This window comes from Oncorhynchus kisutch, linkage group LG11 (genome assembly GCF_002021735.2).
Source record: "Oncorhynchus kisutch isolate 150728-3 linkage group LG11, Okis_V2, whole genome shotgun sequence".
Taxonomy (NCBI): Eukaryota; Metazoa; Chordata; class Actinopteri; order Salmoniformes; family Salmonidae; genus Oncorhynchus; species Oncorhynchus kisutch.
The window spans coordinates 71,851,527-71,878,605 of record NC_034184.2 but is presented as its reverse complement, the minus strand read 5'-3'; the positions used below and the strand labels follow the sequence as shown (position 1 = coordinate 71,878,605).

Genomic DNA, 27,079 nt, shown 5'->3' with positions numbered 1-27,079 from the left:
AATTCTCTGTCATACAGTATAAAAGTACATATCAAAAGTACGTTGAAAAATAGGTACATGACTGTATACGTACATATACGCTCCCCAAGGACAATGAGTCCACAATGGACCATGGTGACAATAATCACCTCTCTTTTGTTGTATTGTGTCTTGACAATAGGCCGGTGCAGTGTTTATGGCCGTGCCTCTGTGCAAATACTTGTGTAAATTTGGAAAGGTGTAATGTTGATTCTATGTTGTTGTTGGGTTAATTTGCATTGGAAAACATTTGACTTCACAAAATACTTGAGTTTTTAAAGTATTTTTTTTAAGGGGTGTGTGACAAATCCTTTTGTAAAGAGACATTTGAAGTTCAGGGACTCTCGCCAGACCAATCAAGCGCCCGCTGAAGTTCTCAAAGCGAGAGATGGCGTTCAATTACAATTGATAATGAATATATGTTGTACTGAAAGGCTGTAGGCTATTTGGTAATCCAAGGTTTTGTTTTCCACACCCGCTGGTATTCCTGTCGGTTCCATTTTAACCAACACAGTGAGGTATGTATGTGTAGCAGATGACGCAGGGGGCTTATCTGCAACTTCCTCTTCCTCTGTCTGTGTGCGGAAGAGGAAATGTGTTTGTCTGTATAGACTTTACGGAAAGATTGACTCGTTTGTTTTTTTCTTACAGATGTTAGCAATTATATTAGTTTCTCATTGTGTTTTGGAGCTATCATTTCTATTTTGAGGTATCTTATTAATGTAATGTGCTTGAATGTATTTTTTTTACGGGCCTGCCAACTAATTGGTAGTTTAGTCAGTTAAGGTAGCATTAATGTGTTGGTTACATGCATGATAATAGCATGTACTTACAGGATGCAATTAAATAAGATGTCATATGGAGGAAATACTATGGATTAGACAATTATGGACTATTTGACTAATGGGAAATAATATTGTATGTTCTCATGTTGTAGAGGTTCAAACCAAGGTCAAGGTTGTGCCATTTATACTTAGACTGGGGAATTCAACCTAAAATCCCAATGGAGACACATGCATCTTGTTGGAATGTTCAATTTGTCCTGGACAAAGATTCCCATGTAACTACACATCATGAGGTACAGTGATGCTATTGGGGCAGAAAAGTTACAATGTATCATATTATGGGCTCCCGAGTGGCACAGCGATCTAAGGCACTGCATCTCAGTGCAAGATGCGTCACTATAGTACCTGGTTTGAATCCAGGCTGTATCACATCCAGCCACGATTGGGAGTCCCATATTGTATTTACTTTGCCACCATGGCCCTTATCTCACCTCATTTGCTCACATTGTATATAGACTTATTTTTCTACTGTACTATTGACTGTACGTTTGTTTTACTCCATGTATAACTCTGTGTTTGTAACGGCTTTCATCGGAAGAAGAGGAATCATCGGACCAAAATGCAGCAGGGTACGTGTACATTTTTTATGAATTGCACTGAACACTGAATGCACAAAACAACAAAAGGGAAAACCGAAACAGTCCTGCAAGGTGAATAACGCTAAACAGAAATGAACTACCCACAAACTAAGATGGCAACACAGGCTACCTAAGTATGATTCCCAATCAGAGACAACGAACGACAGCTGTTCCTTATTGAGAACCATACCCGGCCTACCTGGTTAAATAAAATTGAAAAAAAATTAATGAAAATAAACAATTGGCCCAGTGTCGTCCGGGTTTGGCCGGAGTAGGCCGTCATTGTAAATGAGAATTTGTTCTTAACTGACTTGCCTAGTTAAATAAAAAATGATGTGACCAATTTAGATTTGCGTATGTCTTTCATTTCACTAGTGTGTCAATATATACTTATGTTGGCTGTAATACATTAGTTCAATAAATACCTTATACAGTGCAGTGGTGAGACATTTCGATAATCGAAAATGCCGTGTCTTAAACAATGCCTGGTTAATGCTTGTTGGGTAAAGGATACCTGCACATTAGTTGTCTGACAAAAAAATCGGTCAGTAAGTGCTGAATTGTCTTGCTTTCAACAAATGCTCAAGTTTCCAGTGATAAAATATGCATTGCCATAAAAATAGATCTAGTTTTATGCATGTATGCCAGTTAAAATCATGAGTGGTCAAAGTAAGCTCAATGGGAGTGATAATAACACACGCAGCTTTTCCTTGTGTTTAAACAAAAACAGTATTTTGGAGAATACATCTGTGATGACATTATTGTTTCTTTGCTATGGGGTTTGGCTTGGGGGGAAAGGGGTCATCCTCTGTCTGCATAAAAAATGTCAGATTGGAACCGAGTCAAAATCTTAGGGTATATTCTTCTGTTCCACAGAATGTGGTCTTTGAATTTGTTCATCTCCAGAACATTCAGATATAGACCTACATCCTACACAGTGTTTCACAGCTGTTAAGCCCAAAGTTATGGAAACACTGAGATGATGATACAAATTCTGCTTGTGGAACAAGTGTTGAGAAAGCTACTATAGGAGGAGCATTGGAGTCTCTGCCTGATTTCCATCCAAAACAGAACAGTGGGTTCTTCATAGAATATCTGTGGACTTGGATACAGTGTGGTGTGATTGACTAAGGGTTTAAAATACTTATGAAGAATTCGAGGCGAGGTTAGTTCAGCTTAAACTGTTTGGAGGTTAAACAATCGGCGTCTATTAATAGCTTTTACCCACAATAAACAAAGGTGGCAGTTTGAACTTGAAAGGCTTGATGGACAAAATGCATTGCCCACAGCACATTCTGTTTTTTTCTTATCAATGTCTTCCAAACTAGCAAGTGAGTTAGTATTCAAAGAAGGAGCCTCTTTCTCGGAGAATGACACATCTAGGCTGGCAAATTAAAGGGTTCGTTAAAAAAACAGAGGAACTCAGAAGAATAGAGTTGAGGCATAATTGAAACCAATGATGGAATGGAGTTGAAGCAATTATTTTAAATGAAGACATTTCCCCTTCAATAACTACAGCTCATGGACATAATGTGGGTTGTGGGTTTTTCAAAGCACTCAACCGATTTTGATTTTATCCACCAAAACTGTATGAAAGCATCCATAAAGTCTTCATAAGCCCTACATAGATGCTTCACAAGTACATTCATACTTTATAAAGGGTGATATAAAAGGTCCTTATTTACCAAATAGGGTTTGGCCGATTTTATATGATTAAATCCAATATCATGATATTTGATTATGACAATATATTGTGAAGTGCAAAACGATATATCGTGATGTTCAAGACTACTATTTGAACTTTACAACTTTAGGCTGTATCAATATGTTGAAAATGAAGTCTAAAGAAATAACTAAGCTTTATTTTTTATATCACCCAACCCTATGAAGCCAAATATCACCCAACCCTATGAAGCCAAATGTGGCCTAACCCTATTCTCAACCTTAGTGTGACATTTGTTTCTGGGGTGATTTCTGAAGCATTTATAGAGCCCCGACAAAAGGCAAAGGCTTAATTAAAAACGTATGTTTAGTTTCAAGCGGGACCATTATTTTACAGTAACTGTCACGCCTGTGAATTGTGGTTGTTCATTCATGCCACAGATGATCCATTATATTGACCAGATACTCAAGTGGCAACTCTAACAATGAAAATAAATGTCTTCAAAATGGAAGGCAGTCAGGAGGAGGCAAGAACAGGTGGGACTATTCTGGCCTTTTCCTCTCTGACTGGGCGTATCAAGCATGGCCAGAGAGGAAGAGGTGACGCGAGCGGGATCACTAGGCCAAAAATCTGTAGTCTCCAGCAGGTGGCTTCTTATTTCACCGAGCAAGGGGCTCACCAAGTAAGGAGTTTTTGTATGGAGGTCAATGAGTGTTGAATTTGATTAACAAAAAATGCTATGGCTTATTTGCTATGTGTGACTTTTTTGATCAACTAGAAGTTTCGCAATGCTTAGATTGTTACAAGTGGACTGATATAAGTAGGACACGTGTTGTGCCTGTTGTTCACACGTGCATCTGCCGTCTCATTGGTTAAAATGGTCCCCCAACTTATCTTGCCTCCTCCATATTGCCTTCCATTTTTTAATACATGTATTTTCATTGTTAGAGCTGCCAACAGTGTATCTGGTCAATATAATGGATCATCTGTGGCATGAAAGAACAATAAGAATCTGTTGATGATTGACAGACAATAATGCTCCTATCTCTGTAACTGTGCATTCCTCATAATGAAACGCTCACCTCTCAAATTGAAGAGAGACATCACAACATGGAAACGCTGACTCCAAATAGTAGCTTGATTGTGATCTGCGCCTCCACATAATTATTGCCATTACTCAATGCAAGCATTGCAATTTTGACATAGCCCATTACTTGCACCAACTTTTCATGATATAATGTGTGAATTCTATAGTTTAATTTTGAATTAAAAAAGCATGGGGTCATTTTCCACCGTGTTCCTGTTGTTCAGTCACTGGGATCAGCTCGATAAAGCGTCCGAAATAGTTCGGAGGAGTTTGTACATATATTATGATGACATTTTGTTAGTTTTTGTTAGTTTTGGACTTCAATTAGGATTTTTTTCAGCTGTTCGGGCACACTGCATTTTTTATAGAGGCAAGCCGAAGTTCAGATCCCGAAGTCTACGCCCCTTCGTCTGTGATTGGTCAGCAGTAGGGATTCTTCAATAAAGTCTTTGTTGTCATTACCGAGAGACGACTCGTTTTCATGTACATTTTTTCTTTAAGAAATACTGCACCAAACATCTTAGATGTAAAATTGCTCGACTAATATGTACTCAGTAAAAACGTCAAGATTAATGACAGATTTCTTGAGTTACTTTAAATAAATTCTGACTATTTTGAGGAAATGTATACTGGCTACGGTGTTTCAAAATGGACAAACAGTACTATTGCCGCTTTTTTTAAGGGAGCATGTGAGCGAGCACACTCGTTCGGTTCAGCCGAACAGAAGCATGCTGACGCCTTAACAACAGCCACACTATATGATAAAGGCTCAACATTTCTGCCACTGGCAAAACTTTGTCAGAGCCTACGACTGCACGTCGTGGTACTTAATCAGCAGATCTAGACCCTGTCACGCTGAACGAGCCAAGATGTCCGACAATTGTTTACAGACCTAAGAAGTTGCCCACAATGTAAAATTAGTCTGGGACTGTAAAATCGAGGCATTAGACGGTTACAATCGTACAGTCTGCAGGCCTTAGCCAGTTATCCATTAGCTGAGTCATCCAACTACACTCAACCATAGAGAAGAGTAGGACAGAGGAACAGGGATTGATGGAGGAGGGGGGGGGGGGGGTGAGGAGGACTAAGATCCTTCTTTATCTCTCTCCCCTATGAGGTTCATCAAATAGGATTTGTAAGCGCTTGAGGCAGCACTTTTGTTAACTATCTCATTACAGCATAGCTAAGTACTCATTATGCAACACTGGACTAGCCTTGCGCTCAGGGAAAGGCTACTGTTTAGGCAGCTAGACTTTGAGTTGTGATTTTTAGAGCTCAAACAGATTAGCATCACTGGCAATTGGTTTTTCTCTCGATACCGAAAGGCAGGTTTTTTTTTCCAGACTGCTTTTCAAGGCTGGAGGAGGAAGGTCAAAGTGAGCTCCGGTCTTGGGGGAAGGAAGTTTTTCTCCACTTGTCATTCTCCTCTTGCCTGCACGTAGATAAGAACACGCAGTTGTTCAGAAACATATGCACGGCAGAGGGGATTTTGCTGGTTGTTCTGCACTTTGGGAGTAAAGGTAAATTAAAAAGTGTGTGAGTGTTGGACTGGAGTTGGGTTTGTGCTCTAAACTGAAGACATGCAAAGAGGAGATGGTGATTGGAATGAGAAGAGAAATCAAAGTCCTGTGGGGAATATTTGTTACAAGGTTCTATTTATTACTTGCTCAGAATATGTAGTAGCTGGATCCACTGTAGTAGCTGGATCCACTGTAGTAGCTGGATCCACTGATGCAATTCCCCATTTCCATTCATTTCAAAACGTATAATAGTTTCTCCCACTATGTTGTAAACCAGGGGTGGGGAATATTGCCCTACATGGGCAGGTTTAAGTGTAGGCTTTTGTTCCAACAAAACAGTAACACAGCTGATCCCAGGGTCTACAGATGGAAATATTTACAGAAATGTTGTTTGATGTACTTTGTCAATTTACATGACACTTCTCTAATCAATGTCTTGGTTAAAGACTGTGATTAGTTGATTAGTAGAAGTGGAATGAAAACACAAAAACACTGATTCCCAGGGTATTTCATTTTTTTTATGTTGCATTATCTACAATCCTTTAATTGTGAAGGTATTTTTAAATAAGCATGTGATACAAAGTGCAAAATAATAAAATCTGGACTAAGAACTTTGTTAATACATTTATTATCAGTGTGTAGACTTTTAGGAAAACTAAGTGCACAGTGTACAATTCAAGCCTTTCCCGGATTTCATGTGGCCTTCAGCGGAGTGGTCTAACTTGGAATTGTATCTTGGGCTGTCCTGTTTCTGTTTTAAGAGTGTGTACTGTAGACCACAGACAACAAGAGGGGGTCTGGCACAGACATCAAGGTTCAACTGACAAACATGAGTGCAAGGTCAACCAATCTGAACCAGCTGGGAACAGCATGTCGTGTGGTTAAGATCGCCTGGTCCCTAGTCTGTTTGTGCTGTATTGCAAACTGTTTATGAACCTGGACCACTCTGGCAAGACAGCACAAATAGATCTGTGATCAGGCTAGGGTTAAGATGCACACACTCCAGATATGGTACAGGGGCCTTGTGTGTGTGTGTGTGTGTGATACACATTTTCATTTGTTTAATTTTGGATGGACTTCTTAGCAGAGAAACTTGAAAAAAATATATGGTTAGAGGGGGGGGGGGCAAAGAGGGGGGATTGGAGTAAGAATGAGACAGAAGTGAACAGTAGGATGACAGAGGATGTTTCCCATTATGTTGAATTGATTCAATTCCTCATTATCCTTTCTGTAATAACCACTAATAGATTAAAGTACATATTTTTATTTCCTTTCTGGCCCTTTCCTCATGCCAACTAAGGTAAGAAATGATTAAAGACTTTTAGGATGTGGCCAGAGAGCCACTAGCGCTGAAGTTCATCTTTATGGTTGTGATGTCACCGACACTAACGATCTGTAGGATTTATGAGGTCATCATTCATTTGTGGCTGTCATCATTGATGCGATTGGGTAAAAGGCTGGCCTTCATTTATGCACATGGTTGGTTCACTCAAGATTGGACCTGTCAGTCAGTTGTCATCGGCAACAAGGAGGGATTTGTATTGAGGAAAGATTTGTTCTCCTGACACAATTCTAACCAGAATGTTTCTCATGTCCTACAGTGCATTCGGAAAGTATTCAGAGCCCTTGACTTTTTCCACATTTTGTTATGTTGCAGCCTTATTCTAAAATGGTTTAAATAGTTTTTTCCCCCTCATTAATCTACACACACTACCACATAATAATAAAGCAAAAACAGGTTTTTAGACATTTTTACAAATGTATTAAGAATAAAAAACAGATATCACATTTACAGAAGTATTCAGACCCTTTACTCAGTACTTTGTTGAAGCAGTAGTTTGTTGAATCCTCTCAAGCTCTGTCAGGTTGGATGGGGAGTGTTGCTGAGAGTCCTTTAGGTGCCTTTAGGCAAACATCAAGCTGACTGTCTTTTACTGAGGAGTGGCTTCCATCTGGCCACTAACATTAATGCCTGATTGTTAGAGTGCTGCAGATATGGTTGTCCTTCTGAATGGTTCTCCCATCTCCACAGAGGAACTCTGGAGCTTTGTCAGAGTGACTATCGGGTTCTTGGTCACCTCCCTGACCAAGGCCCTTCTCCCCCGATTGCTCAGTTTGGCCGGGTGGCCAGCTCTAGGAAGAGTCTTGGTGGTTCCAAACTTTTTCCATTTAAGAATGATGGAGGCCACTGTGTTCTTGGGGACCGTCAATGCTGCAGACATTTCTTGGTACCCTTCCCCATATCTGTGCCTCGACACAATCCTGTCTCTGAGCTCTACGGACAATTCCTTCGACCTCATGGCTTGGTTATTGCTCTGACATGCACTGTTAACTGTGGGACCTTATATAGACAGGTGTGTGCCTTTCCAAATCATGTCCAATCAATTGAATTTATCACAGGTGAACTCCAATCAAGTTGTAGAAACATCTCAAGGATGATCAATGGAAACAGGATGCCCCCGAGCTCAATTTCGAGTCTCATAGCAAAGGGTCTGAATACTTATGTAAACATTTTTTTATTGAAAAAACTGTTTTTCGCTTTGTCATTATGGGGTATTGTGTGTAGATTGATGAAGAGGATGTAACGTAACAAAATGTGGAAAAAGGGAAGGGGTCTGAATTCTTTCCGAATGCACTCAACAAAAATATAAACACAACATGCAAGAATTTCAAAGATTTTACTGAGTTACATATAAGGAAATCTGTCAATTTAAATAAATTCATTAGGCCCTAATCTATGGATTTCACATGACTGGAAATACAGATACTATATGCATCTGGTGGTCACAGATATCTTGTATGGGCGTAGATCAGAAAACCAGTCAGTATTTGGTGTGACTACCATTTGCCTCATGTAGCGCGACACATCTCCTTTGCATACAGTTGATCCGGCTGTTGATTGAATGTTGTCCCACTCCTCTTCAATGGCTGTTCAATGTTGCTGGATATTGGTGGGTACTGGAACACGCTGTTGTACACGTCTGCCCGGTGCAGTTGGAGATTACGGTAAAGAAATTAAAATGAATTTATCTGGCAACAGCTCTGGTGGATATTACATTATTTTTTTTTAACCTTTATTTAACTAGGCAAGTCAGTTAAGAACAAATTCTTATTTTCAATGACGGCCTAGGAACAGTGGGTTAACTGCCTGTTCAAGGGCAGAACGACAGATTTGTACCTTGTCAGCTCGGGGATTTGAACTTGCAACCTTCCGGTTACTAGTCCAACACTCTAACCACTAGGCTACCCTGCCGCCCCAAATTGCATGTTCCCTGAACTTAAGACATCTGTGGCATTGTGTTGTGTGACCAAACTGCACATTTTAGAGTGGCCTTTGATTGTCCCCAATACAAGGTTCACCTGTGTAATGATCATGCTGTTTAATCAGCTTCTTGATATGCCACACCTGTCAGGTGAATGGATTATCTTGGCAAAGGAGAAATGCTCACTAACAGGGATGTAAAGAAATGTGTGAACAGCATTTCAGAGAAATAAGCTTTTTGTGTGTATGGAACATTTCTGGGAGCTTGGGACCACTACTTGTTGCATTCATATTTTTGGTCAGTGTACAAGGGGTACCAGTACAGAGTCACTGTGCCAGGGTACGAGGTAATTGAGGTAGATGTACATATAACTAGGAATAAAGTGACAGATCGTAAACAGTACCAGCAGTGTATGTGATGAGTCCAATGCAAATAGTCCGGGTAGCTATTTAACTAACTACTTGTCAGTCTTATGGCTTGGTGGTAGAAGTTGTTCAGGGTCCTGTTGGTTCCAGACTTGTGCGTTGGTACCACTTTGTGTACAGTAGCAGAGAGAACAGACTATGACTTTGACCAACACTTTACATGTTGCGTTTATATTTTTGTTCAGTGTAAATTAACTATTTTTATAAATATAAACCGTTTCTAGTTAGAAGCTGAAATCAATGGCCTTGCTCTTTTTGTCTTGAGGTGTCAATCATTATTCTGGTCCCAGATCTGTGTGTGCTTTCATGCCAACTCCTATGGTCATTGGCGTGACAAGGATGTACAAACAAATCTGGGACCAGTCTAGCCAAGTTAAAACGTTCTGGAGAAGTGTTCAAGGCAGGTACTCCTTTTGGACTTGGCAGTGAAAGGAGAGAAGGATAGTTCCATTCAATGGAGTAAAATGATGACGGGTATCAGGAGGAACCATGACAGTTAGGTGGGGGAGAGATGAAAGGCAGTCACTTTCTCATGGAATTGGGTTTCAAAGAACCGGTTTTAACATTGCACATTCAATACATGTTTTCCTGCCTGCACAAGTATGATAGTGGAGCATGAAAAGTCTTGAGATCAGCGTTCTAAAGGTGATTGTTGGAGGTCATTGTCATTAACACAAACAAGATCTTGGGAACTGAGTGTGTGCTTCGAAAGTCAACTCTCTGATATAGATGATCATAGAGATTATATTATTAGATACTGTATTATATTAGATTACGTTTTTATAATGTTATATGTGGTAGATGCTTCTGGAATCAAATGTTATGTTATACAAACGGTAGGAAAAGGATTCTGTCTTTGCTAATAAATGATTTGTGAAGGCAGTGTTTTCTTTGCGGGGGTGGTGGGAGGCGGGGCTGCCACGAGTCCAATACTAATGCCAATGTTTATCTAACGCCGGCATTCTCTCCTTGGTCTACAGGACCTCGGCTCGTTTGCCATGCCCTTCTTGGAGGGAGATGCCGACCATGTGGATAAGGCCGACATACAGAAGGTACAGTGATGTCCCAAGCCCGGCACACCCTCACCACTTCCAGTGTGCCCTGGGAAAATATCAATATTTCATATTTTCAGCTGTTCATATAGACTATTGAGAATCCAGCGATGGTTGGGGTTCATTTATAAATTGATGGTCTAGTCTAGATGTGCTTCAGCCAACTCTAGTGTTTTTTTTTCAACAATATAGTGATATAGTGGGCTACAGTACTTACTGTTTGGGTCCAGGATAGGGTTCATCACAAAGGCCATAATTTGGTCAGTGCTGTTTTGTGTGAGGGTTATGTCACCAATAGCCTCCTGCTGAGTGATTTTGCACTGTTGCACAATAATTACAAATTTTACATTTAACTCTTATCCAGAGCGACTCATCCAGAGCGACTCATAAATTAAAAGCATCCCCATCGCAATTAACATAGTTTTGATTAAAACCTCATCTTTTAATTTTCATCATTACCAGATTAAAATGCCATCTCATAATTGTATGCCTACTGTAGCTCCTGCGGGGATTGCAGCACTGACATTGGCTTTTGGTCTCTATTTAAAGTCGGGGAATGGCCCTAACTTCACCCTGAGCTAAACCCCTTGACACCTTTGATCAGATGAGTGCTCTGTGGGGATAATGGGGTTAGTCACACTGATGACATAAGCCCGAGCCAGACCTGGCAATCAAGAGTTCTTTCAGTTAGTTCTTTTTGACAACCCATCCCATGAGAGTGAATGTCATTCTGTTCTGTTATATTTCATCAAATCTGACTAACCCAGCTTGCTATGAATTATATCTGATGGTGTTTGAATGTTTTGGTAAAAAGACAAATAATGTCCAGTTGGAATACTAGCTAGGTTTCCATCCAACCTTTTTATTAGAGTAACGTCCTCTCACTATCAACTGCGATTATTTTCAGCAAACTTAACATGTGTAAATATTTGTATGAACTTAACAAGATTTAACTACTGAGACATAAACTGAACAAGTTCCACAGACATGTGAAAGGGATACAGAAATGGAATCATGAGTCCCTGAACAAAGGGGGCGGGGGGGGGGTCAAAATTAAAAGTAACAATCAGTATCTGGTGTGGTCACCAGCTGCATTAAGTACTGCAGTGCATCTCCTCATCATGGAGTGCACCAGATTTGCTGTTTTGCTTCTTGCTGTGAGATGTTACCCCACTCTTTCACCAAGGCACCTGCAAGTTCCCAGACATTTCTGGGGGGAATGGCCCTAGCCCTCACCCTCCGATCCAACAGGTCCCAGATGTGCTCAATGGGATTGAGATCCGGGCTCTTCACTGGCCATGGCAGAACACTGTCTTGCAGGAAATCACGCACAGAACGAGCAGTGTGGCTGGTGGCATTGTCATGCTGGAGGGTCATGTCAGGATGAGCCTGCAGGAAGGGTACCACATGAGAGAGGTCTTCCCTGTAACGCACAGCATTGAGATTGCCTGCAATGACAACAAGCCCAGTCCGATGAGACACACCGCCACAGACCATGACGGACCCTCCACCTCTAAATTGATCCTGCTCCAGAGTACAGGCCTCGGTGTAATGCTCATTCCTTCGACGATAAACGCGAATCCGACCATCACCCCTGGTGAGACATAACCGCGACTCGTCAGTGAAGAGCACTTTTTGCCAGTTCTGTCTGGTCCAGCGACCGTGGGGTTGTGTCCATAGGCAACGTTATTGCCGGTGATGTCTGGTGAGGACCTGCCTTACAACAGGCCTACAAGCCCTCAGTCCAGGCTCTCTCAGCCCATTGCGGACAGTCTGAGCACTGATGGAGGGATTGTACGTTCCTGGTGTAACTCGGGCAGTTGTTGTTGCCATCCTGTATCTGTCCCGCAGGTGTGATGTTCGGATGTACCGATCCTGTGCAGGTGTTGTTACACGTGGTCTGCCACTGCAAGGACGATCAGCTGTCTGTTCTGCCTCCCTGTAGCGCTGTCTCACAGTGCAAACATTGCAATTTATTGCCCTGACCACATCTGCAGTCCTCATGCCTCCTTGCAGCATGCCTAAGGCATGTTCAAGCAGATGAGCAGGGACCCTGGACATCTTTCTTTTGGAGTTTTTCAGAGTCAATAGAAAGGCCTCTTTAGTGTCCTAAATTTTCATAACTGTGACCTTAATTGCCTACCGTCTGTAAGCTGTTAGTGTCTTAACGACCGTTCCAAAGGTCCATGTTCATAAATTGTTTATGGTTCATTGAACAAGCATGGGAAACAGTGTTTAAACCCTTTACAATGAAGATCTGTGAAGTTATTTGGATTTTTATAAATTATCTTTGAAAGACAGGGTCTTGAAAAAGAGATGTTTATTTTTTTATTTTTTTGCCTGGACTGAGGGCAAATGAAAATCCGTCACCAATAAGATGGAAACCTAGTTAGTGACAAGTAAAGAGCATAATATATATTTTATTTATTTGATTGGGTGGGCCTGGCTCCCAAGTGTGTATGCCCCTGGTGCTGACGAAGGTGGCCTCTATCTGAACCTTCACATACAAACTGTGCACGCACTGTACATTTTCAAATGAAGAATGTGGCAGAGACGTCGTCAGGAGACATGTTACAGTGGGCCTACCTGTCAATACAGGGACTGTAGAGGGACAGTGTTGCTATGCGGAGATGGATGTCTCTACATTTGGCATTGTTCCCAATCTAATCAATAATCTCATTCACACCTGATTGTGCAAATGGCAGTGTCCTCATTTAAAGTGTTTCCATTATTATTCTTAACTGGATAAAGCTACACTCAGTTCTAATAACCTGGTTTTGAATGAAGTCTTTAACTCTTTGTGTTGTTGAACCTACTGCCATAGACTGTCATCTATGAACAATGTATTGGCAGTCTGTCCCCTACATTATGTTCCAGGCTGGCGGTGAAAGGCCTTCAAAGCAACATCCTAGCACCAATAGGATCAATTGAAACAAGAGAGGTCTTGCCTGTGCGATGCTGGATGAAACACTGTTGTATGGTAGACCTATACATTTGCTGCTCCATTGTTTTGTTGCCTGAGGGAAGGTGCGTGTGTTGGGATGTTAACAACAGAAAGAGCACTGCTAGTGGTTCCCTTCTAATGCAGTGTTTGTTTGGCTCAAGAGTTAGGTCTTACCTCAGACAGAATCTTCTCTGTCGCCCTGCGTCTCTCACCTTGGAGCATGAAGGTCGGACCCTTTTTTCCTGGTTTTGTAGCAGAAGCTACAGGGCCGACAGTGAATCAGGTAAAAAACAAGATAACCAGTGAAGGCTGTTGAAAAAGATAAGCTGATAGCTTTCAAGGAAATGGAGTGTAGTAGATCACGTTTATTCATTTCCCTTTGTTGATTTCCTCCCAAGGTTTTAGTACATTTAGTACGTAACCTATTTTGTTCCCATACTGACTGTTGTACCCCGAGTTGCTGAACTGTACATAATACCGAATAATAGGTTTATAGTAAATAAAGCCCATGCATTGTTTCTCATATTTTTCCAGATTGTGAAAATAACAATCAGACTAGCTCTGAAAAAGATCTGATGTGAAAAGATCTGATATGATTGGTCAAAAGACCAATTAGTGGAAGAAATATCAGAATTGGGCTTCCTGTGTCAAGGCTTACATTCCAAAAGTAGCACTACAAGAATGAGCAGTCCATTCAAACTACACTCACCTTTTCTTAGGAACATTTTCTTCATATGTATCATTTTAAATCTCTACATTCTTACTGCACGGCTTAAAAGCTTTGTATATGATTTGATGCAACCCTGAAGCCATCTGTGTCCATATGCATATTCATATTTATAAAGGTTGAGTCACTCCTCACATTGATTATGCTGGGTGAATCTTCTCAGCAGCGTTTGGCTCTCATCTGATAATAATAATGGACTATATTTGCCCTCACATCAAAACCTCTGACTCAGAACTGCTTGAACGTTTGTAATTATTCAGCAAAGACCTGATAAACATTTCTTGGAATCATCTTGATATTCCAGACACTCTCAGACAGTGAATCTACACTCTGCAATATATCACCTAGGGGAAAGCACAACAGACTGTCTTCATTGCATCTCTAACTCTATTGTTTACTGAAAGGAGCCTGTTTCCAGTATTTTCTATTGTTTTATTTAACTAGGCAAGTCAGATTGGGACTCCCAATCACGGCCGTATGTGATGCAGCCTGGATACGAACCAGGTACTGTAGTGATGCCTCTTGCACTGAAATGCAGTGTCTAGACCACTACGCCACTCGGGAGCCCTACAGTAGACCTTTTTGGCACATAAATTCATATGTTCAATTATTTGTTAATGGTTCATAGTGTTACTAGTAACCAGTTTTCTATCTGACGAGGAAAACATTACAAGGAACTTATAAATCAGGACAGTAAACTTTTGACATTGAACCAATTATTTTGGATTTGCAAAGTCCTGCCTTTGAGCATTGTAGATTGGACACCCCCATGCATGGCAAAGTGGTAGATAAATTCAAGATAAACGTGTTCAACCTGGTTGTCTATCTCTTGAAACAGAGAATGGGAGCTATTTCCTCTCAACCAGGAATGACGTGAAATTAAAGTTAAGCCCCTTCCCTCTTCTTAATCCTCCTTAATAGGTTCCAGCTGTGTCTAATTTGAGAAGTCAAATGGCTATATTGAATTGTGCATTTTATGTACTTTTGGCATGTTGCCACCAAAAGTGCTTATTCTCTGTGATTGAACATAGTCTAGATCTTAATCAATACTCTCTCATGTCACTGCTGTAAAGCTGTGTTGTCAAAAGGAGAGCAAAAAAGCCTTGTTTCCTACAAAGCGATCAGTAAACTCTTTGTTTTCTACCTCAGGATGATGGGAGTTGCCACTCAGCCAGCCCGACCAAAGGCTTCTTCACGCGGGGGCCCTTCAGTCGGCCCTCCAGTCCCAAGTCGGCCCCTGCTAGGACCAAGAACAGCCCAGGCTCCCCCAAAACCATCTTTCCCTACCCTTCGTCCCACCAGGACTCCCCACCCAAGTCGCCTCGTCGCCTGAGCTTCAGCGGCATCTTCCGCTCCTCCTCCAGAGACTCTAACTCCACCTCTCCCATCAGCATCAAGCTCTTCTCCAGGGCCAGGAAAGGTAAGACCAGTTGCTCTAATGTTATTTAAACCTGTAGAGTTGTGTTAGCTCCCCAACTTAATGCCTAGGCTTTAGCTCAGTATGTGTGTGAATGGGGGGGAGGGAATACAAACTACAATATGGCTCAAATTGTTCTTCTGCTTCTGTGGTAATTAGTGTTTGTGTACTTTTAGGTTGTTTTAGGATGGTAGACGGAAATGCCTGCGTTGTGTATTGGGCATGTGGTTGAGGTGGTGATGCTCGTTCCTAGGTTGTGGTTGTGTCAGGTGAACCGTGTGGATATGCTGTTCTATGGGTATTATTGTGGGATTCTTCATCATTTGACATAGAATGCAACAAAATTATGCCTTTTATCATTAAATGAATTTGTATTCTATAGTCTAGAGATGGATATTGTTGTTGTCAGAGGAGATGTTGTTTCTGGTGGACTGGTGGTGAACTTGCTTGCCGGGGGGGATGTACTTTTTGCTCGGCTTGCCAGCCTTTCGTCTCTCACCTCCCACACATTGACTTGCAGTTGCATCCCTTTCCGTTCGCCTCATTTCAGAGGACATAAGTACATAAGTAGAGCTACAAGACCAAGTACATGAGTTTAGTGTTTAATAGGTGGACATGCCTTTAATTTTTTTTTTTTACCTAAAGTACCAGGTGTGTAGATCTCTGGAATATGACCATTATTTTGGAGAGAGGTCCTCCTTAGGGTGACGATTTAATAATTGATCACACAATTCTAGCTAATTCATGGCTGTTATGTAATTGATATATGTTGCCATTAGATTAAGATCACTTTATTGGTCAATTGTCCAACCGAAATGTGTCTTCCGATTCTATCCCAAAGACACACATACACAAGCATACAAAAACAAGTTTTTGTTGGAGTGGTGAGTTGGGCTGCCACAATGGTCGCCCAGGGAGCTGTTGTTGGCTGGGATTAAGTTCCTTGCTCAAGGGCACAATGGCAGGCAATGGCAGATGCCAGCAACCCTCTGGTTGCCAGCTCACTTCCCACTGGATTTTCCTCATCAGACCCAGGACTCGAACTGGCTCACCTCTAACCGCCAGGCTACTTAAATGTTTTATTTGAACCTTTATTTAACTAGGCAAGTTAAGAACAAATTCTTATTTACAACGACGGATTACCCCAGCCAAACCCTAACCCGAACAACGCTGAGCCAATTGTGCACCGCCCTATGGGACTCCCAATCACGGCCAGCTGCGATACAGCCTGGAATCGAACCAGGGTCTGTAGTTTAACACAATATCTGACTAGAAAAACATGTAAATGACATAATTGGGATACAAAAGGAACATGCATACATTGCCTGTATGTTAAGAACAGCTACATTACTCTTGACATTTGGGTGTAATGGTTGTGGAGACTGGAGTTTTCTGTATCAACTATGATTGCTAGATAGAGCCAGTCTTTCCCCTAGATTATTTGTAAGTTTTACAGGCATTTTGCAAATGCCCCCAGAGCAACATCCAGGTCCTCTGCATAAAGATGGGAGAATTCAGATATTAATGAATTGTTTTAACACTCTCCACTGAGTTTGTAAAGTACAGCACTTTCAACCTTTCAGTGTTTTCAAATTGCAGGTGTCTGGAAGCTAAAATTGGGATCCTATATACTCTGCTAATTAAAATAAAAAATAAGTAACTGAGAGCAAAGTATAATACAGTGAACTTAGCTAAACAAGGAATTGGTGGTAAGTGCATGGGGGCCGCTATCTTTATGCACCTCCGCTATATTGGTACCATTAGGCCTGGAAGGCAAAACATTGGGATACACTGGAATGACCTTATACCACGTGACAGTCCAACTTCGTTCAATATCAACTTTTCTCTCTGTGGTATTTATAGTCTGGTCATTTCATTGGTCGATATATTGCCGCCCCTCCCTTGGCAGAGTCATACTGCATCAGTGGGCGAGTTCGTTTTGCAATACCCCGGTGGCCTGGGTGGGCGGAGTTTGTGCAGTTTAGACCGTTCCATTGGTCCTAAAATCTCCACCCACACGGAGCACTAGGCATTGCAAAAGTAACTCACCTAGTGTGGATACTGACATAATGTGAATCAGCAGAGTTTGTGTTTGTGTCTCTGGAGAATACCTCACATTTGCCCAAAGTCTTGACCCAGAGGAAAAGTTGCTGCTTATGACTGCCTTGTGACACACGAAATGTACTCTATTCCATTCCAAGGAAGCTCTACAGCTGTCAGATTTTTTGTTTTGTTTGCTATGGTTCAATGACATTTGTATTTGTTTTGTCTGTCACAGTTTTTAGCTTATATTTGCAGTTCTAAAAAGGATCTCATATATATATATAACTTAAGATCTCATTTGACATGGACTAAAGTGATTCCTGTTGAAATCTATAATCTGTGATATATCTCCAAGTTGTGTTGTTACAGTTTTCTACTGCTCTTGTCGCTATGTGTTACCGTACCTGAGATTTCGTGAGGTGCATAGGCGCCTGAGCATTGGAGCAAACGGAGCAGCTGAAACCCCTCTCTTTAGAGAGAGAGATACTTAGATGATTTTTATATGATACGTCCTCATTTCATTAAATCTCACTAGCCCCACCCCCCTTTAAAAAACAAAAATCCTCTGTGCTGCATACTCACCTTGCCCTCTACCCCACGATACAAAACCACATCACAATAACCAAAACCTCACCATTTCTACAACCGTATATCCAACCCACCTTCCCTAGCTATACAAACGGCCTCCCGACACACCATATGTCCTTAAACTCCACACTTTTTATAATTTTATAGAACTCAAATTCCACCCTAAGGCGCACAGAGACCATCCTATTAAATAATAGTAAAGGGTCTGTTATCCCCCCACTTTGACCCTGTTCCTCCTTGTTAGCCAAATAGCCAAACATGCCTGAGCAAACAGAAAATTCAACAACACACATTTGGCCCTTTCCTTATTCGAATACCTGTACCACTACAAACCCCCGGGAAGCTATCCCTCCATGCCCCACATAACAGAGCTTTGCTCTTGCCCCAATTCACCTTAGCCAATGAAGCTCACTCGTACACCTTCAGAGTATTTTCTAGTGCCTGCATATCCTGACCATCACCGAACCATCATCTGCGTAAGCTGACACTGCTATGCCTGTCAAAACACCCATACCTGTCCAGCACACTCCCTGCAGTCTCCTGCGTAGGAGGCCCAGGAAAGGCTCAATGAATCGTGTATATAATGGCCCAATAGAGGGCATCCTTGTCTCATGCCCCGCATCACCCAGACTGGCCTACTGAGCCCCCCTCCCACCTTGACCATACATGACGCCCCAGCATACAACATTTTCACACAAGCCAAAAACCTTTCCCCAAACATCACATTAAACAGATACTCATGGTCCACTCTATCAAAAGCTTTCTCTTGGTCTAGAGAAACCAGTCCAAAGTTCACATTTGAAACTCTCGACATGTCCAACATGTCCTTGAGCGTCCCGGTACACATTATGTCTGGTCCTTGTGTACTATAGAGTCCAGTTGGGATTTCAGTCTGTTGGCAAGGACCTTGGCAAATATCTTGTAGTCCTCACAGTGCAATGCCACATGCCTCCAGTTCTTACCTTCACACAAGTCCCCTTTTTGGCCAGGAGAGTCTGGGTTATGGCCTCTGACAGTTCACTTCATCGTCTGGGCCAGGGAGATCTTAGGGAGTTCTGCAAATAAAACCTGAGCACACATAGAATCACATAGTTCTGCCCTATACAACTCAGTATAAAACTCCACAGTCCGCTCCCGCATCTCCCCTATCAGAGGTCACCCGTCCATCTGACAGCTGCAGACAATGCATACCCTTGGCTTCACCGCTCTGTCTTTCCAAACCAAAGAAGAAGGAGCTGGGAGCATCCATCTTCTTGAGCATGGAGCACCTAGCTCCGTTTGCTTTAACCTGGAAAAACTACCCAGGACATGACATAATTTAGCTAAATTAGCCTGGAGGCCTACATTGCCTTGCCGCTCTTCACTGATACTACGCTCGAGTTCCCCCAATACTCCCCTAACCTCTGAGGATGACAGAGCTGTATACTGTTGACAGAAAATACAAATTTGGACTTTTCCCACATCCCACCATTGACTCAGAGATTCATACTCCTCACTATGCTGCCCCCACCTTTCCCAAAACGTCTGGAAACCTGAGCAAAAAGTGGCATCTTATAAGAGCTTTACTTTACATCCCTACGTTATATCGGCATCGAACACGTCACCCTCCCTAGGAGAGGGGGGTGACCGCAACTATTTATTGTTAAAATGAGAGGCTGTCGGGATTTTTAATTTAAAGACCCTTGCAATTCTTGTGATTATGCTATTCATTGTACATGTTTGTAGGCCTATGTAGCAAAATTGTATCTATGATCCCATTCTATCCACTCCTGTTTTTTTGTATGTTCTATTTATATCAGAAAATTACCCAATGATGTCAAGCCACACCCGGTCATAATTATAGACACCTGTGTGTGTACTTTGACACTATATAAACTAGAGAAGCGGACCAAAATGCGGCGTGATTATACTGATTCATGTTTAATAACAAAAAGGAATAAACACGAACACTACAAAAAACCAACAAATGTGGAAAACCAAAACAGTCCTATCTGGTGCAAACACAGAGACAGGAACAATCACCCACAAACACACAGTGAAACCCAGGCTACCTAAATATGGTTCCCAATCAGAGACAATGACTAACACCTGCCTCTGATTGAGAACCATATCAGGCCAGACATAGAAATAGACAAACTAGACAATGAAACATAGAATGCCCACTCAGCTCACACCCTGACCAACCAAAACATAGAAATATACAAAGTAAACTATGGTCAGGGTGTGACAGTTTGTTATTATACCCTGATGAAGACAGCTTGTCTGTCGAAACGTTGGTTATTAGGTTATTAAATGATTGCATCTGAGCTCCTAGAATGTGTGGCTCTCCTTTTCTTTTTCAAGTGTTCTACTCCGCTAGCCAGCACCTTGTCTAAACAGGTGTGTGTTTCTTTCGCCTGGATTCCCCCTATTTAATTAAGAAAAATAAATTATTCAATGCTAAATGTCACCCAGACCCACCCCAAGATTTTGCACCCCACTTTACTTTCAAACACAGTTAGGTACCTATGATGAGGAGTTATTGTTTATTATTGGTGTCATTACTATGTTTTAAAATGTTCAGCTCTCCACCTACTGCTTTAATTTGGGAAATGCTCTTGGCTTCAGCAGGTGTATTGCATTCAAATGTAGGGTTGCAAAGGGTCGGAAACTTTCTGGTATGTTTTTCCATGGGAAGTTAAGCCCGGGAGGTTTGCTTAAATTCATCAAAAAAGTTAGCTTATAACAGTGAACCTTTTTTGTGGGATACACATAAGGCAATTCTAGGTCTTGGGGCATATTTTGGTTCAACTATCCCCAATTCAATGGAATTGCAACCCTCTGTATGCACAGTGCATTCTTCCATCACATGTACAGTTGATTCTCAAGATCTTACACTAATGAGATACTATCGAGCCCACACTACTACACTGTCTGAGCCAAGGACTACATGCTTTCTGGTAAGTTTTGATCACAATCCTGGGTGAGGTGAATATATTTTGACATACATTCTTTTTTGTTAACTAGTAAATAGTAGCCTACAGCAAAGTGTGTTTAAATCATTTCTATCTTAACAATTTCTGCCAGTTTTTGCTAGCATGTGGATTTCAGCTTGCTTGAGCCTACTCACTGAGGAGTGTTAACTCACCTGTTTCCATACATGTTTCATTTTTTATAATTTATCTTACAAAGGAGTTGTTTAATATAACTGCTTAACTATTTATCTGTATGTGGAAATGTATTTAGTTATTTTTTACTCATTTGGAAGAGATTTCTGAAAGTTCTTTGCCCAGCATACACCCGTCCAACCAGACATGCTTGATCTACTAATTTGCTGGATGCAGAGTTCAACAGAGTTCAAGTGAAGGTCAAGCAAATCATAGAGAGAGCAGACTGTATTGCAATCATCTCTGACGGGTGGTCGAATGTTTGAGGGCAAGGAATAATTAACTACATCATCTCCAGCCCTCAACCATTATTCTACAGGAGCACAGCCACAAGGGGCAACAGACACACCGGTCTCTACATTGCAGATGAGCTGAAGGCAGTCATCAATGACATTGGACCACAGAAGGTATTTGCACTGGTGACAGACAATGCTGCGAACATGAAGGCTGCTTGGTCTAAAGTCTACCCTCATATCACACCCATTGGCTGTGCTGCTCATGCATTGAATCTACTCCTCAAGGACATCACGGTACTAAAAACAATGGATACACTCTACAAGAGAGCCAATGAAATGGTTAGGTATGTGAAGGGTCATCAAGTTATAGCAGCAATCTACCTCACCAAGCAAAGTGAGAAGAATAAGAGCACCACATTGAAGCTGCCCAGCAACACCCGTTGGGGTAGTGTTGTCATCATGTTTGACACTCTCCTGGAGGGGAGGAGTCTCTCCAAGAAATGGCCATATCACAGTCTGCCGATATGGACAGCCCCATCAAGAGGATCCTCCTGGATGATGTATTTTGGGAGAGCGTGGTAAGCAGCCTGAAACTCCTGAAACCTATAGCAGTAGCCATTGCACAGATTGAGGGAGACAATGCCATCCTGTCTGATGTTCAGACTCTGCTTGCAAATGTAAGAGAAGAAATGCGTACTGCCCTACCCATTTCACTGTTGCTCCAAGCAGAGGAAACTGCAGTTCTGAAATACATCAAAAAGCATGAAGACTTCTGCCTGAAGCCCATACACGCCACAGCGTACATGTTGGACCCCAAGTATGCTGGCAAGAGCATCCTGTCTGGTGCAGATATCAACAAGGCCTATGGTGTCATCACTACCGTGTCTTGCCACCTTGGCCTGGATGAGGGCAAGGTTCTTGGCAGTCTGGCGAAGTACACTTCCAAGCAAGGGCTTTGGAATGGAGATGCAATATGGCAGTCATGCCAACATATCTCATCAACCACCTGGTGGAAGGGACTTTGTGGATCAGAAGCTCTTTCCCCTGTAGCCTCCATCTTACAAATCCCACCAACATCAGCCACCTGGTCCTTGTTTGGGAACACACACACCAAAGCACACAACAGGCTGACCAATACAACGGTTGAAAAATTGGTGGCCATCCGGCCAATTTGAAGGGTTTTGAGCCTGACAACGAGACATCCTCAACAAGGTTGGAAAGTGACAGTGAAGATGAGGCCTTAGAGTCTGATGTTCAAGAGGTGGACATTGAGCAAGTCCAGGGAGAAGACATGGAAGCCTGAGAGGAAGACAACCAAAGCTTTAGACAATAACAGATGTCTCAGATGTATATTGAAGACGTTTTTGGGAGATGCGGTGGATCATTGGGGATCATTCAATATTCCCTTTCTTTTGTTGTTCAGTGAAATCATCCCATGTGAAGAGTCAACTAATTTAAATAAAGTTCAATTTGTAACTACATTTTTTTTTCCTATTGGAAGGATTTAATCATTAGCAATTATGTCTACTTATGATAGGTAAAATATTTATGTTTCTGTCTCCATATGATATGGTAAATATATCCAATGTAAAAAAAAACATATTTAAATGGTATTAATATTAATTCCTGTTATTTCCCATATATTCCCATGGAAAGACACATATTTCCATCAGATTACACAGACCCACAAATAATTCAAAAACCAAATAAAATGTTGATAAACTCCCATATCCATTAGGTGAAATACCATAGTGTGCCATCACAGCAGCAAGATTTTTGACCTGCTACCACAAGAAAAGGGCAACCAGTGAAGAACAATCCACCATTGTAAATACATTTGATTTATTGTCCCTTTTGTTCTCAAACACATTGTTACAACACTGTACATATTGATAATATGGCATTTGAATGTCTCTTTCTTTGAAACTTTTGTGAGTGTAATGTTTACTGTTAATTTCTGATTGTCATTTCGCTATAGTTGATTATCTATTTCACTTACTTAGGCAATGTAAACATAGGTTTCCTATGCCAATAAAGCCCTTTGAATTGAATTGTGAGATAGGGAGATTAGGGACAAGGTGGCACGTTCGGTAAACAGGTCAGTGTTCCATAGCCGCAGGCAGAACCACAGCAATTGGATCAGCAGCATGACCAGGTGGACTGGAGATGGGGACAGACAGGAGTCATCAGGCCAGGTAGTGCAGAGGCATGGTCCTAGTGCTCAGGTCCTCGGGGAGAGAGGGAGGGAGGGAGGGGATATGGGAGAATTAGAGGGAGCATACCTAAGATCACACAGGACAGCAGATAAGACAGGAGAATTACACTAGATAGGAAAGACTGACCCTAGTCCCCCAGGCACATAGACTATTAGAGACTGAGAAAGGGTATTTGACAGCACACAAAATGTGTTGGGAATGATTTCACAGCATTCTTGTTATGTTACATTTGGATGTGTGAGAGTGGAAGGCGTCAGTGTCGGCAGCAGTGTGGGCGATTTGATGCTAATGGCAACACTTATGTAACACCACTAAGCTCGCACGCGCACACACGCACACACACACACTTGTCATTTTACTTACCGTTAAGGCTGGCTTTTCCTCTTGCAACTATTTATTGCCCAATGTAGAACGAGAAGTACTTGCATTAGCACACTGATTTAAAGTATGCCTTAGTGATTTATTGCACCAACAAATGTGGCTTTGACCTTCTGTAAACTTTCTGTAGATTCAGACAGTTCCTCTTTCTCACTGTTATTTCTTTCAACCCTTCACCTTCACCTCTATTGACATTTGGGTGGGTGTACATATGTATTTTCACTCTTTTTTTGAGACTGTTGAGATAAGTAGGCAATCAAATGCAAGTAAGAGTTCATCTCGACTTGTATTTGGCATCATTGCCCTCCCATATGTGACTTGTTTCAGGAAACTAGGCGTATGTCGCGCGTCACTACTTCAGAGGAGTGCCATTTGAGCGGAAATTATAATTTATTTTAAATCAAAGCGTTTTTTGGGTAGAAATGCCTTCTGGAACATGTAAACTTTCATGTGCCTTAATAACAAACTTGTATGCCATCTGTAAATGCTAATAACAGCAACCTTCCCGCTAGCCATGATTGGCTGAGATAATGAGTGGGCTGGACATGCCGAGAGATGAGTTCAGATTGGGATGCCATATAGCACGCTTCTGTCTATTTGAGCTGATCAGTATGTGTAGGTAATCCTGTCTAACGCGTCTTTTTTGAAAGATATCACGTAGTAGAACTGCATATGTGTTCACCATGACGAGATGCGGGTAAGAGTCTAGATTGCTACATTTTCAGATATTACACGTTTCTAATTTTGTCAGAAAGTCGTTTTCTTTTCAAGTTAAAGCGTGTTGTTGCTGGCTGCAGTAATACCCACAAGGACGTGTTTTTGCGACTCATTTGTGGTACAAAAATTAGAAGCTAGCTTTGAAGTGGGACAGGATTGGAGTATAGGAACCGTGGGCACATCTACTGTATGCAGTGCTCATTTCACCCCGGAAGACTTTGATGATCTATACTGAACAAAAATATAAACGCAACACGGCCAAGCAGCCACACACAAGCCTAAGATCACCATGCACAATGCCAAGAGTGGAGTGGTGTAAAGTTTGCCGCCATTGGACTCTGGAGCAGTGGAAACGTGTTCTCTGGAGTGATGAATCATGCTTCACCGTCTGGCAGTCCGACGGATAAATCTGGGTTTGGCGGATGCCAGGAAAACGCTACCTGCCTGAATGCATAGTGCCAACTGTAAAGTTTGGTGGAGGAGGAATAATGGTCTGGGACTGTTTTTCATAGTTCCAGTGAAGGGTAATCTTAACGATACAGCATACAATGGCATTCAAGATGATTCTGTGCCTCCAACTTTGTGGCAAAAGTTTGGGAAAAGCCCTTTCCTGTTTCAGCATGACAATGCCCCCGTGCAAAAAGCGAGGTCCATACAGAAATGGTTTGTCAAGATCAGTGTGGAAGATCTTGACTGGCCTGCACAGAGCCCTGACCTCAACCCCATCTGACATTTTGGGATTAAATTTAACACCGACTGTGAGCCAGGCTTAATCGCCCAACATCAGTGCCCGACCTTACAAATGTTATTGTGGCTAAATGGAAGCAAGTCCCAGCATCTAGTGGAAAGCCTTCCCTGGAGAGTGGAGGCTGTTATAGCAGCAAAGGGGGGACCAACTCCATATTAATGCCCATGATCTTGGAATGAGATGTAAGATGACAGGTGCCCACATACTTTTGGTCATGTAGTGTATTATAAACAAATAAACATGACTTTCAGTAGAAGCTTTAATTGAAGGGGTACATTTGTTTCAAGGTGAAGCATATACAGTAAATGATTGTACATATTGTAATATCTATTAGGACAGAAACTATCGAAGTTCAGTGGAATCATTTCTTGAGTATCAAGGTTATCATCTTCAAAATAAATACCTTTTCAAGGCCAGCATACAGTGAGTTTCAACATTAGAAAATTACATTTGAAAGACTGGTTGAATACAAAACATTTACAATTCTGTTATTAGATTGATGATAACTCATTATTATTCTATAAATATGCTGCTTTTTTTATTCACCACACACAGTATGATTACAATCCATTAACACACAATATGTAAATGCAGTACACAAATGAAATTGGCTACTCTCAAACAATTACAACTAATTATTTTCATTCAGGATAATAAATGTAATGTTAACCTATATATTAACGTTAGGTTCCAAAGGTCTTTTGTAATTCATTTCTGTGATGGTATAGAAAACTCACACAAGACAACAACTGGTACCTAGTAATTAAAGGAGCTACATGCACAATTAGCAATAGATTGGATTTCTTTACATTTAAAAAACCCGACTTACAAATGCCTAAAATAGCATTGCACTACTTTTTTATCGTATCATAATCACAAATACCTGCTGCAGGGACAGCGTTTAATCATTATGTTTATATCATGGAATTGTATTCCTATACTACTGGAGATATAGCGTTAACATTTACAACTATTTGCATGTAGAAATGCGAAATCTAGCCCATATTAAGAAGAATTTTGCCTGCCTTGTTACAAACAAATCTCTATTTTTGATGTAAATGGATGTAAATGGTCCGGACTCTTTTTTTCTCCCGATTTTGTTTTATTTTTAGGTTTTGAGAAACTTACACCAAATAGTGATTAATTTCCTCATCCTCATTGTGCAGTATGGGGGCTCTGAAAAACATTAACAAAGGCTGCAAAAACACCCAAATACGTCCTTTTAGAAATGGACAAGCTCTCAGTACAGTACAGTACAGATACAGGTCTTTTAGATGTCGTACACATGAAATGGTGTAATTTCAAACTTTATCCGCAACGTTATGTTCAATTTTGGACTCGAACCTTACGTATTTGTCCATTCTACAGGTAACTACCAAAATAAAGGAAACACTTGAGTATAGGCGAGATACAAAGTATATTGAAAGCAGGTGCTTTCACACAGGACATTCTTGACACTTGTAGAATC

General features: G+C 41.3%; 1 protein-coding gene across 2 annotated transcripts in view; it reads left to right on the top strand.

The window, feature by feature from the left end:
* LOC109899299 (5'-AMP-activated protein kinase subunit gamma-2) overlaps positions 1-27,079 on the top strand; it is a 104,430-nt gene that overhangs the window by 6,972 nt on the left and 70,379 nt on the right. The window contains exons 2-3 of one of the 2 annotated variants that reach the window (XM_031836260.1): positions 10,380-10,451; positions 15,272-15,542. In XM_031836260.1, coding sequence (XP_031692120.1) covers positions 10,380-10,451; positions 15,272-15,542 — 343 coding nt within the window. The remainder of the gene's footprint in view (positions 1-10,379; positions 10,452-15,271; positions 15,543-27,079) is intronic. The other variant, XM_031836259.1, reaches the window with a different exon arrangement.